General features: G+C 38.6%; 1 protein-coding gene across 3 annotated transcripts in view; it reads left to right on the top strand.

The window, feature by feature from the left end:
• ppp1r9a (protein phosphatase 1, regulatory subunit 9A) overlaps nucleotides 1-14307 on the top strand; it is a 132191-nt gene that overhangs the window by 75908 nt on the left and 41976 nt on the right. For all 3 annotated transcript variants that reach the window (XM_061982518.2, XM_061982517.2, XM_061982519.2), the window contains exons 6-8: nucleotides 896-1031; nucleotides 8492-8644; nucleotides 10629-10682. In XM_061982518.2, coding sequence (XP_061838502.2) covers nucleotides 896-1031; nucleotides 8492-8644; nucleotides 10629-10682 — 343 coding nt within the window. The remainder of the gene's footprint in view (nucleotides 1-895; nucleotides 1032-8491; nucleotides 8645-10628; nucleotides 10683-14307) is intronic.

Raw genomic sequence — 14307 nt, forward strand, 5'->3', positions numbered from 1 at the left:
GCGCGTGCACACACGCACACACACACATAGTGTGAACGTTGATCTTAATATTTGCCTTTCTGCACATTTTTGTGTTTGTTTTTATCTCCAAATTTAGATACTCTAGGTCTGTTTAGGTTAGATACAGCACATCCGGAAAGTATTCACAGCACTTCACTTTTTCCACATTTTGTTATCTTACAGTTTTATTCCAAAATGGAATACATTCATGTGTGTCCTCAAAATTCTACACACAATACCCCATAATGGCAGTGTGATTTTTTTTTATATTGCAAATGTATTGAAAAATAAAGGATCACATGTACATAAGTATTCAGAGCCTTTGCTCAATACTTAGTTGATGCATCTTTGGCAGCAATTCCAGCCTCAAGTCTTTTAGAATACGATGCCACAAGCTTGGCACACCTATCTTTGGGCACTTTCTCTCATTCTGACATCCTGGATGAAAAGCTACGCTTGCCATCCACCTAATGGAGCTTGAGAGGTGCTGCAAAGTGGAATGAGAGAAAGTGCCCAAAGATAGGTGTGCCAAGCTTGTGGCATCAACTAAGTATTGAGCAAAGCTATAAATACGTATGTACATGTGATTTGTTTTTATTTTTAATACATTTGCCAAATCTAAAAAAAAAAAGTATTGGGTATTGTGTGTCGAATTTTTAGGAGAAAAATGAATGTATTCCATTTTGGTATAAGGATGTAAGATAACATGTGGAAAAGTGAAGCACTGTGAATACTTTCCAAATGCACTGTACTTACAAGTAGATAAAAGCGTGTTGGTTTTTTTTGGATGGTTTCCAGATGATTTTACAGGCGTGTCGATCACATTTCCATTACCAGCATGGAACAAGGATGCCCAGTTGTATCCTGTGGAAAAGTGCAACCGTAATAATTGCAGGTTTGTCATCGGCCGAGAGCGACCGGGCCAGCACAGTGAGGTGGCTACGCTCATCCAGCAGACCCTGGAGCAGGAACGGCGACAGCGAGAGCTGCTGGAGCAGCAGTACGCTCACTACGACGCCGATGACGATGAGGTAACGACCATAATCAATCTGACAGCATTGATGGGAATATGGGCTTTTGAAAAAAGTGTATTATGAATGTGTTGCACCTGGCACACTAATACACACACACACACACACACACACACACGCACACACACACTCATCGTGTTTCTAATGCACGCGCACGCACGCACGCACGCACGCACGCACGCACGCACGCACGCACGCACGCACGCACGCACGCACGCACGCACGCACGCACGCACGCACGCACGCACGCACGCACGCACGCACGCACGCACACACACACACACACACACACACACACACACACACACACACACACACACACACACACACACACACACACACACACACCGTGCTTCCTGTCCCTCTGCTTGCTTGTCTCTACCATTCCAAGTCTCCCACGTCATGGTGGACAGTGCAGTGGGACTGTTCTCCAGGCCATGGCTGACACAATCCCAGGAACACACACATGAAAGACTGTCTCTTCTAATTAAGGTCCTGCTGAGATTTGGTGTACAGAACAGTCTCCTTCCTCCATCATCCCACAGTCTGACACCATTTCAAATAGTTGCATGTGGGGCATAGATCTCCACCAAGGCTCCACAGTCATAACTGGTCTAGTTTACTCTTCAATTCAGGATTTGTGCTTAATTTGCTGACCAATGAAGGACCAATCAAATCCTTTGGGCACCTCACCATTACCATTCTAGGGCTCTGATTGTTTATACATCTATAATTATTATATTGTATATTGTTAATACATCATATATTCTTATTATAAATTCAAAATGTGTTACATTTAATTAGTATTAATACGTCTACTTGGCTCCGCCTTTGGCTACTGACATTTTTAGTATTACCTCATTTCAAGTTTTTGGATGTAGTGTGTACAACACACACACACACACATATATTTTATATATACATACACATATATATATATATATACATATACATATATATGGAGTAGAGAGAGAGAGTGTAGTAGTAGATACATGAGAACTGTAGTAAAAATAATAATGTTACGTTTGACGGGGGAAGGAGACGACAACGACATGTGTAAAGTAAAGCTCAGCAGGTTTATTTGAGCTTGATTATGCGGTGGAGTCTGTATGCTACTAAGTGTGTGTGAAGTAGGACTGTGTGAATGATTAAACAATGAAAATGTTACCAGGGGTTTGTTGTATTTGCGTGTTGAATGAGAAGTCCAGAAGTCCAGTGGGGCGAGGCTGGAGAGAAGTCCGTGAAGCATGCGAGAGGTCCGTGTCCAAGCAGGGGTCGAGGATCCACGGAGGCAGTCAAAATCCAGGGGGGGGAGTCCAGGGAAGCGAGGCGCACTGATCAAACCAAGGATACGGAATGAATACTGCAGGAACCAACGGGGCAAGTGAGGACAAGAGCAGAAGGAACGCGGAGAGCAAGTATATAGGGAAAGGAGCCTGAGACGCGATAGCTTACTGCGAGACAGAGAACTAAGTTCTAGCATTAGATCTCAGGACACGCTGGCTCCTACAGTGTGGAGTCTCATCAGGAACAGGTGCGTTGATCACTGAGAGTCTGCAACCGTGCAGGGCTGTAGCGGAGCGTGTAGGGACGTGTTTAGCGGTGGTGGTATGCGCACGCGCCGTAACAGATAACCCTTCTTGGTGTGCAGCCATGCTTGATTTATTTTCTGTGCCTTCTAAAACCACAAAATGCACAAACACTTTGGCCCCAGATACCATAAACATGGCGTGTGTCGTCTATCTACTCATTCATATCCATGGCTGAAAGTGTTCGCACTCCATGGATATTGTTGTCTCTCCAAATGTTTGAATATACTTGCTGATTTCCTCTTCTTAGCTAGCTACTTGCTGATGTGACGTGGTTACCATGGGACTTTGGTTGAAGTGCACATAGCATTTATTATGTTCTCGTTTCACTATTGAACATTTAAGCTAGCTTAGCGCTGTGGCTGGCATAGCTTGTCCTCTCCTCCATGTGTGTCCACGCTAACTCAGCTAACACAAAATGTTAAAGTAATGTTAGCCTCTGATCTCGATCTCTATTGTGGATAGACGACGCGTTCGATGCAACTTGCTTTTTCAGTTGTGCCAGTGTCGTGGCAAGACACGCACCCTGCTGGAACGAATGCAACACTTGCACGTGTGTCACAAGAAATATGCTAAAGATCTGTGGTAAATAAATATCGTCTGAACTCATCAGACAATCAGTTCAAAATATCAGCCCTTGATGCGATCTCAGGATGGGGTCTCTACATCAAAAATAAATTCCTGCATATGCAGAACATTGTCAATGACATTCATGTTTTATGCACTGACGTTAAATATTGAAATTATACTTAAAGGCACACTTTGCAGCCGACTCAGGGCTGTACGCTTAGCTTTTTCACTGGTAGCACCGTTGCTACTAAATGAAAAAATAGAAACATTTTTGTAGCACAGAAAAAAAATTGTAGCAATATGAAATGTCATAAATATCACAATTCTCTTAACACTCAAACAAGGTATACATGTACATACATATAAACACAATGCCATCATAAGGTCTACTGTAACACTCAAACACAAAGAACGTCCCTAAAGTGTCCTAGCACTGTCGCTAACACGAGTGTAGGGCTGGGCCATATGGATCAAAACTCATATCCCAATATAGTTTGACCCATAAACTAACCCATACATGGAAATATTTGTTGACGTAACTTAATATCTCCACCATGTCCTGATTTCAAATTTTTGGGACTTATGCGGATCCCAAATACACAGAAACAGGTACCAACGAGTAAGAAAGGTAGGTTTTGAAGTGTTTTGAGATAAGAAAAAAGAAAAAGCCTTAAAAATAATATTAGAAAAGTCAAATATAATCGCCAATCTTTTTTAAAAAACATTTAGCTATGCTCAATTTTTTAGCTAACAAAGACACAAATTACCAACATGTGAAATAAAGTGCCCTGGTTTAAAAGGACATGTTTAAACATGAAAACAATTGACTTTTAACAATAAACATTGTTATAGGACATGCACACAATAAACATGATTATAGGACATACACACAAACATTATTGTAAGACATACACACAACAAACATTGTTATAAGACATACACACAATAAACATTATAGGACATACACACAATAAACATGATTATAGGACATACACACAATAAACATGATTGTAGGACATACACACAATAAACATGATTATAGGACATACAAACAAACATTATAAGACACACACACAAGAAACATTATTATAAGACATACACACACAAAACATGATTATAGGACATACACACAAACATTATTATAGGACATATACACAATAAGCACGTTGTGTCCTGAGCAAGACACTTCACCCTTGCTCCTGATGGGTGCTGGTTAGCGCCTTGCATGGCAGCTCCCTCCATCAGTGTGTGAATGTGTGTGTGAATGGGTAAATGTGGAAGTAGTGTCAAAGCGCTTTGAGTACCTTGAAGGTAGAAAAGCGCTATACAAGTACAACCCAATAAACATTATAGGACATACACACTATAAATATGATTATAGGACATACACACAAACATTAAAAGACATACACACAATAAACATTATTATAGGACATACATACAATAAACATTATTATAGGAAATACACACAAAAATGATTATAAGACATACACACAATAAACATTATTATAGGACATACACACAAACATTATTACCGGACTTACACACAAAGATGTTCATGATGCTCTGTGACAGGCTGTGTTCTGAAAATTACTTTTAAAAAGTCCTTTATTGTAGTTACTCCTTACTTTACCCAAAAAAGTAATTGAATTACAAACGGAATTACTCTTTAATACATGTAATTGATTACCAGGGAAAGTAATTCATGTGTTAAAAAATAAACTTCAAATATCTGCTATATTGCAGTTGAGAAGTTTCATAAAAAAGTATATATATATATATATATATATATATATATATATATATATATATATATATATATATATGACAGCAGTGTGTGCGTCTGTGTGTGTGCCTTTTCAAAGGCGGGTGCCTGTTGTGACGTCAGCGAGTCTCACGGTCCCAGGTAGGCACTGAGATGTTTTTGTTAGCTTAGCAAGCGAGCAGCAGCAGTTTGTCAACTCTGACGACAGCTCTTTTGAATCATTCACTGGTGTGTGATTCCTCTGCCTAATAAATAAATTTAATGTGCTTCCTTGGCTGTATGTTCTTGTCAACAAACAGGGTATTGTTTGGATGGCAAGTTTGTCACTTCTATTGATTTGTTGTTCAATATTCCCTCCGACCCTAATAGTTACTAGCGCCATGTGCAGTTTGTGTCAAATGGTGGTGGAAAAAACTAAGATCTAGTTTCATCTGTGTGTGAGCTCAGAGGGGCAGCCACGCTCAGCCAGCTAGCATTAGAGCTGTGTTTTTCTGTTCCTCCAGCTTTTTAGACATCGGTATAGTTCTCAGATGACAGAATTTCAGTCCCGTTACGTAAATTTTCACCACTTTCCACGTTAAATAGTAGAATAGTTTTTTACCTACTCAGTGGCCTAGTGGTTAGAGTGTCCGCCCTGAGATCGGTAGGTTGTGAGTTCAAACCCCGGCCGAGTCATACCAAAGACTATAAAAATGGGACCCATTACCTCCCTGCTTGGCACTCAGCATCAAGGGTTGGAATTGGGGGTTAAATCACCAAAATGATTCCCGGGCGCGGCCACCGCTGCTGCCCACTGCTCCCCTCACCTCCCAGGGGGTGATCAAGGGTGATGGGTCAAATGCAGAGAATAATCTCGCCACACCTAGTGTGTGTGTGACAATCATTGGTACTTTAACTTTAACTTTAACTTTATTGGCCAATTCCGTTAACGCGCGACTCATAGAGCCTTACGCTCCAAACCGATTATTAGCAAAGACAAAACATGATTTGAACAACACAGACTTAGGGTTTGATGGCGTTAAGGTGCGAGGCTACGAGAGTGGCAAAGTAGAAGGCCCCTGTTTGTCACGGAAGACATCAGTTCATCAACGGATGCATGGCACTCTAACGCTAACCCTGCAAGGACAACCCAAGTGAAGTCACACAAACATACACTCGGTCACATTTTGCTTTTTCACCATGTGCACCAAGTATCATCCATGGAAGATTTTCAACTTGATTTGCACACAATCATATTTGGTAAGATGAAATGAAGTCAAATGGTTGAATCACATGCTTCCTAAGGTAGTACATCCATGTGACTTCTCCGAGCCAACCAGCAAACCCAGACCAAAGTGGATAATAACAATTATACAGTTAATACTTGGGCTGCAGCTATGATTCTTTTAGTAATCAAGTAATCTATTGATGATTTAAACACATTTCAGGCCTTAAAACAAAAATAAAAATAGTTGAAATAAACAAACAGATTTTCTGCTTGGCATAACCTTCCTTTTTTTTATTATCAACATTGCAATTTAACTGTTAAAAAAGTAAAAGTAAACTTTCCCCTGCTCGCCACCACACACCAGTCTATTGCAGAAACCGTGCAGAATCTATGGTCCGCGTAGTTAACGTTCCGAGCACTCCATGCAGTCTGGATTTTATCATTCTAATAGTTACATTCAAATGGATAACTGACGCCACAGAATATAAATCAAACCCTTTTTTTGCAATTAATGGTTACATCCCCAGTTAATAAAACTGTTTGTTAGTGGTTTATAAAATGATTATGAATACATCCATCCATCCTTTTTCTACCATGTGTCCCTTTTTGGGGTCGCGGGGGTGCTGGAGCCTAATACAGTTAAAAATAATTCATGACTAAAGTCCACAATAATATGTCCAATTTTCCGAGAAACTATTATTTGATTCAAAAGTGACCTTTAAATGAATAGTTATACAAAAAGAGGTCTACCAATGAATTAAAAATGAATAAAGATAAGGATAATGTTATGATTCTTACAAAAGTATTTACAGTAAATACTACCTTGGAATAAATGCTTGCTTATTGCAGACGATTTTATAGAACTAAATCCCTACAAAGTTTATATTTGGAATCATCACGGTACATCTATTGCTTTGTTTCATCCAAATCGGACCTGGGCAAATTGAGGCCCGGGGGCCGCATGTGGCCCGTTAAGCTTTTCAATCTGGCCCGCCAGATATTCCAAAATTATTTCTTTAGATCTTTAAGATTGGAACTGTAGCTGCCTTTATGTTGTGCAGTGATGTTTTCAAATGACCGCAAGTCTTGAACTATACAAAACATTTCAATGGTTGGAATCTGCGCTTCTGCGTGATGTACTAGCTACTATGGTAATCTAATTCGTTACTATGGTAATCTAAGTCACAGCAGCTCAGAAGAGGCAACATGCAGTGTGGGTTGGGAGCGTTTCCACATAGTGTTACCAGAGCGGCCAGCCTGAAATGCGGGTGTCAGAGACAGACGCGGAAGGAGATTTTTACAACAAAGTTCTAAAGCTTAGTGATATATTAGCTATATCAGATTGTAGGTGTGTTTTTTTTACCCTTCGCGTTCATATTTCGCTGTGTTTGTTGCATTTTTGTTGCATTTCGCTTGATTGTAACATATGTCGATCGAGAGAGGATGTGAAGTTCATATGTTGTCAATATTCAGTGTTTTATCAGTCATAGTTAATATTGTAAATCCTACATTCTTAATTTTCATGTACATTCTGGGTTTCTCAATCAGTAAAAAAAATTAAAATTCCATTCCGTTTTTTAAGGCGGTCTGTCATAACGTTTTTAACATTCAATCAGACATTATTGTGAGGTTTTGTATTAGTGTTCCTAAAAATAGGATCCAAACACACATACTGTACAGCAGATTTTCACAGCTTACATATATATATATATATATATGTATGTGTGTACATACATAGATAGATAGATATACCGGCCCCCAGGCACATTTTTTTCTCTAAATTTGGCCCCCCGAGTCAAAATAATTGCCCAGGCCTGATCCAAATGATCCCCAGAAAGCAAAGCTCAAATATATGTGCTCAGCCAAAATGAAATATGATGGACAGCATATTCTACATCTATCCATTTTCTACCGCTTATCCCTCTCAAATATAGAAGTCCATATCTCAATACTGCCATAAAAATCTGTGATCATCATTGTTAGGTGTAAATATTTTTCCAATCTGTCCCTTTAATTACTCAATGGAGAATAATGAGTCCTTCCATTCATTTTCTATTCTATCCGATAAAAAGTCAGATGTTTGTATAGAAAAGACATTTAGGTTGTCAGATCAATTCCTTTTGGGGAAATGAAGTAGCTTATCTTGATTTGTACACCACTGATAGCAGCATGACTCATGCAAAGTTCAAAAGAAGATGTGGCCAAAGCAGCGTGAAGTTGTCGGCTTCATGGTGGTGGAATTAGTAATTTACTAGAAGTTTCTAATAACAACAACATCTTGCTGCAAACTACAACCACAATCCTCCCTATTCACTTCTTGTTCTCGTAGCAGACAGGCGAGTACGCCACAGATGACGAGGAGGCGGGGCCCACCGCGGCGAGCGGGGAGAAGAACATTGAGGTGTTCGACTTGCCGGAGACTGACGACATCTTGTCCCCTTCCGATTTGGATGCCACCAAACTCTACCAGAAGTTCAAAGAGGTACTTTTTTGGATTGGATTGGATTCATCAACATTATTAGCAGGGGACTATCCCGATGCAATATTGATATCAGTCTGATATCAGCAAACAGCAAGTATCGGATGATATCGTCTTGCATCTAAAATCTCTGATACAGTACAAGCGCTCCGATACAAGCGGTCCTGCAGGGCCTTTACTTGTGCAAAGTTTTTTCCTGGTATTCTAGTCATGCCAGGCGAAAGCTAATGAGGCGCTAGCAGCTACACAACAGCTAAGCACACAAGCTAGACATACGTAACTACATAGTGTCTTTAACTGAACAAAATTGAAGTCTAAAACACGTTATTTGTCAGTATAAACAAGTATCGAATAATTATAGTAGCAAATTACTGACACATACAAAGTCTGAGGCAGAAGCGTATTAGAAAGTATCCAGTAACAAACGTGTTTGCATCATTCAACTTACTGTGTCATGATCTCAATGTATTTATTGTGATCACTAGAGGTGGGAATCTTTGGGCATCTCAAGATTCGATTCAATTCCGATTCTGGGGGTGACGATTCGATTCCGAATCGATCTATGGGCATCTCAAAATTCAATCAATTTCGATTCTGGGGGTGACGATTCAATTCAGAATCGATCAATGGGCATCTCAAGATTCGATTCAATTCTCATTCTGGGGGTGACGATTCAATTCAGAATCGATTTAACACGATTCTTGTAATATAATATTTGGCATATAAATTATAATAAAACCTTTTCAAAACAAGTTACAGGTTTCAAAGCTCCTCTTCCGACGTACGACTTATACGCCAAGTGTTGGCCTAAAAAACGTCATTTTCAAAATTTATTTTCAAAATTTTAGCTCCATAAATCACTTAGGGGTGATCAATAATCAAAGAAAATAGAGCAACCACAATTCCAACCCAATCCCAAATTTAGGATACTTAGGATAGACATTTACAAAGCAATGGAGAAAATATACAAATGCAATAGTAAAAAACAACAACAAGCAAATATGTATAAAGGCAACAGTATCAATATTAATGTAGATCTCTCTTTGTTTTAAATCCAAAAATTGATTGTTAAAACATTTTTTTTTAAAAAGCACACTTTTTTTTTTTTTTTTTAGTTCATTCTCGTAAATTATGAATTGATTTAAAATTGGGATGAATAAAAATCGCGATTTGGTTGTTAATCGATTTTTTGAGCACCCTCCACTTTAACTTAAAGACAGCATACATCTGTTGTGACAAGCTTAGTGCTTTTTAGGGATGTGAATCTTACAACTCCAATTCAATTCCATTCCAATCTTTGAGGTGACGATTAACTTCAGAATAATTCTCGATTCAAACCAATTCTTGCAACTTATTATTAGCTATATAAACAATAATTTAAAAAATTCAAAAGGTTACAAAAGCTCCTCCTTTGGCTGCATGACCTAATCTGATGAAAGTATGTACAGTATGTGTCTGATTCGTCAAAGTGCTATTGGGACAGCCTTACTTTCAATGCTGGCTTGTTTATGTTTGTGTAGAGAATGTCAACAACTGGCTGGCCAAATACAGTACGTATGTTATGCCATAAATATTCAACATGCATGCATTTGTCAGGTTCATGTTTCACTCACCCGCAAAGACGACAAATTGCTGCTGACTTTTGGCATTTGAAGCGGGTCACACTCCAAAAATGTCGTCGAGAGCTTTGAGCAAGGAATAATCCTTCTTTACGAATGTTTCTTTTAGGATTATGCAGTCAACTTTTTTGAAATCTTTTTCTATTGGACGGGCCTATCTTTTACACTTGCAATGTCTGGAACAGTGACCAACCAAGAAAAAAGATTTAAAGTATGAAAAGCTGTGATCCCTGGCTTGAAGTCTTAATGCCCTGAGAGATGACGTCCTCGCTGCTTGGCTGCCTCGGTCCGTCACACTGTATCGAGCCTGTCCTGCCACGCGCTTCGTTATCTGACCGTCCTCTCCTCTATCCTCCGTTTACCAACAGCTCCAGATCAAACACACGGTGACTGAGGCTGAGATCCAGAAGCTGAAGAACAAGGTAGGTCATCAGAACTGCTAAGGTGACTTTTAAGGTTGGATGTCGTGCCTTTTAAGTTAAATGTGAAGAAGATTTCCAGAAATGTCAAGAAGATTTCCAGTGCATGTTAAATAGGACAGGACTCCTGTCAATATTTCAGTTGTTTACTGCAGCAAGAGTCATTCTTCACTGACGTACTGTAGTATGGTTATTGTACACAATGAAAAAACTTTACAAAGATAATCAGTACTGTAGTATAGTTATTGTACAAACCCCGTTTCCATATGAGTTGGGAAATTGTGTTAGACGTAAATGTAAACAGAATACAATGATTTGCAAATCCTTTTCAACCCATATTCAATTGAATGCACTACAAACACAAATACACGAATACACCCCCATAGCATCACAGATGCTGGCTTTTCAACTTTGCGCCTATAACAATCCGGATGGTTCTTTTCCTCTTTGGTCTGGAGGACACGACGTCCACAGTTTCCCCAAAAAATTTGAAATGTGGACTCGTCAGACCACAGAACACTTTTCCACTTTGTATCAGTCCATCTTAGATGAGCTCAGGCCCAGCGAAGCCGACGGCGTTCCCGGGTGGTCTTGATAAACGGTTTTTGCCTGGCATAGGAGAGTTTTAACTTGCACTTACAGATGTAGCGGCCAACTGTAGTTACTGACAGTGGGTTTCTGAAGTGTTCCTGAGCCCATGTGGTGATATCCTAAATACACTGATGTCGCTTGTTGATGCAGCACAGCCTGAGGGATCGAAGGTCACAGGCTTTTCTGCTTACGTGCAGTGATTTCTCCAGATTCTCTGAACCCTTTGATGATATTACGGACCGTAGATGGTGAAATCCCTAAATTCCTTGCAATAGCTGGTTGAGAAAGGTTTTTCTTAAACTGTTCAACGATTTGCTCACGCATTTGTTGACAATCCTTGTTTGTGAATGAGTGAGCATTTCATGGAATCTACTTTTATATCCAATCATGGCACCCACCTGTTCCCAATTTGCCTGTTCACCTGTGGGATGTTCCAAATAAGTGTTTGATGAGCATTCCTCAACTTTATCAGTATTTATTGCCACCTTTCCCAACTTCTTTGTCACGTGTTGTTGGCATCAAATTCTAAAGTTAATGATTATTTGCAAAAAAAAAAATGTTTATCAGTTTGAACATCAAATATGTTGTCTTTGTAGTATATTCAACTGAATATGGGTTGAAAATGATTTGCAAATCATTGTATTCCGTTTATATTTACATCTAACACAATTTCCCAACTCATATGGAAACAGGGTTTGTACACCAGGGGCATCACTAGACCTAATACTGTACTGGGGCACAAAGAATTCATGAGAACGCGCAAAAAAAAACATATTTAGCACTTATTTATCATAAAAAACATATAGTTCTTTAAAATATTCAATCATATCAGACTATGTTGTTGTCTAGATCTTTGATGAACCACCTGAAATGGTGGTTCAACTTTGATGAACCACCATTTCAGGTGGTTCATCAAAGTAGGCCAAATGCCTACTTGGCATTTGGCCTACTTGTGCACTTTACTCTAGACTTCTAAACAATTACTGATAAAAGCGAAAATGAATTCAGCCAGCTCAATTTCTCCTACACTCTGCTTCTCCTGCCTGGTGCAACATACAAAAAAACTGAATATGATTAACTGTCACCTCAGATAACCTTTACAACTAACATTTATCATATCTGCAAGTGGGGTAGTTTACACTAACTACGTTGTCAACCAGGTCTCACCTCTCAGTGTCTACTCTCTGTGTCATCTCTCTCTGAGGCCCATCAACTTCCTACAAATATGTATATAGTTCAAAGTCTCCTGTCTGCATTTTTTATGGTCTTCAGTTTTCACATGGGATTATAAGAATAGCAAATGCTGCTCTGTTTACAAAGTTATCCCACCCTTCCTTGTGACAAAAAAGTCACCTGACCAAAAAGCATTCTGTAAGAAACTGACAGGTTTTTTGTTTTCCAAAAAATAGTTCTTGTTTTTTCCTCATATGGGAGGTTTTGTATTTCTGCCATCAATATTCAAAATCAAATGACTCAGAGGCAAAAAAAGAAAAAAAACATGATTGGGACATGACATGACTTGACAAATAAGGAACATCCAAGCTATTTCATAGAAAATAATCTAACTATAAATGACCCTAAAGAAATAACAGATGCTTTTAACACCTTCTTTGTGAATGTTGGACCCAATTTGGCAAATGAAATTGTACAACCCGAAAACAGTGTCAAATTTAATGAACAAACCATTCAAAGCAACTTAGAATCGTTTTTCATTTCTCCTGTTCATGAAAGTGAAATCACAGAAATTGTAAATTCTCAGAAAAACAAGAAGTCAACAGACTGCTGTGACTTGGACATTTCTCTGATCAAAGAAATTGTTGATTTTATAGCTGTTCCCTTCACTTATATATGTAATATTTCTTTTATAAAAGGTGTCTTTCCAATGAAAATGAAAACGGCAAAAGTTATTCTCATCTTCAAAAGTGGAGATGAGCATCAGTTCACCAACTATAGGCCTATTTCTTTACTCTCACAATTTTCAAAAGTCCTTGAAAAATTAGATTAGACAGTTTTATTGATAAGCATCACTTGCTAAGTGAACACCAATACGGTTTTCGATCAAACAGGTCTACTTCCATGGCAGTGATGGAATTAGTTGCGGAGGTAACCACTGCAATTGATAAGAAGGAGTTTGCTGTTGGCGTTTTTATTGACCTGAGCAAGGCCTTTGACACCATTGATCACACATTACTTTTAAACAAAATGCAGAGGTATGGTGTCTGAGGTCTTGCTCATGATTGGTTAAAAAGTTATCTTGGTGGCAAAGAACAGTATGTGCATATGAACAATGTAGATTCAGATAAAAAGATTATAACACATGGAGTACCCCAAGGTTCTGTACTGGGACCAACATTTTTTTTATTGTATATTAATGATATCTGTAAAGTATTTAAAAAAACTCAACTGTATTCTCTTTGCTGATGATACAAGCCTGTACTGTTCTGGGCAAGACCTTGGCCAGCTCCTCGAGACTGTAGAGAGTGAACTCCACATACTAAAGCAATGGTTTGATGCATTAAACTATAAATCAACCTAAATAAAACAAAGTATATAATTTTTAGAAATAAGAAAAATAACATACAGTGTCACATAAGAATTGATGATATGGAGATAGAAAGGGTGTATTCAACAACATTTTTGGGCATCTACATAGATGATCAATTAAATTGGAAACTGTACATAAATATACTCAAGACAAAGATGGCAAAAATTATTGCTATGTTACATAAAATTAAAAACTCTGTAAATCAAAAGGCTCTTAACATGTTATATAATTCTTTCGTACTCCCATATCTTAATTATTGTGTTGAAATCTGGGGTAACAATTACAAATCAAACATCAACTCTATGTTCTTACTTCAAAAGAAAGCCATTAGAATTGTAAATTATGCAGATTATTATGACCATACCAATGCTCTCTTTATTAAATTAAAAACATTAAAACTGCACGACCTTGTTGACCTCAACACTGCTATTGTGACGTACAAAGCTCATAACCACATGCTGCCTGGGTGTCTACAGGAGAGGTTCAAACCTA

The sequence above is a fragment of the Nerophis lumbriciformis genome, linkage group LG21 (assembly GCF_033978685.3).
Source record: "Nerophis lumbriciformis linkage group LG21, RoL_Nlum_v2.1, whole genome shotgun sequence".
Lineage (NCBI taxonomy): Eukaryota > Metazoa > Chordata > Actinopteri > Syngnathiformes > Syngnathidae > Nerophis > Nerophis lumbriciformis.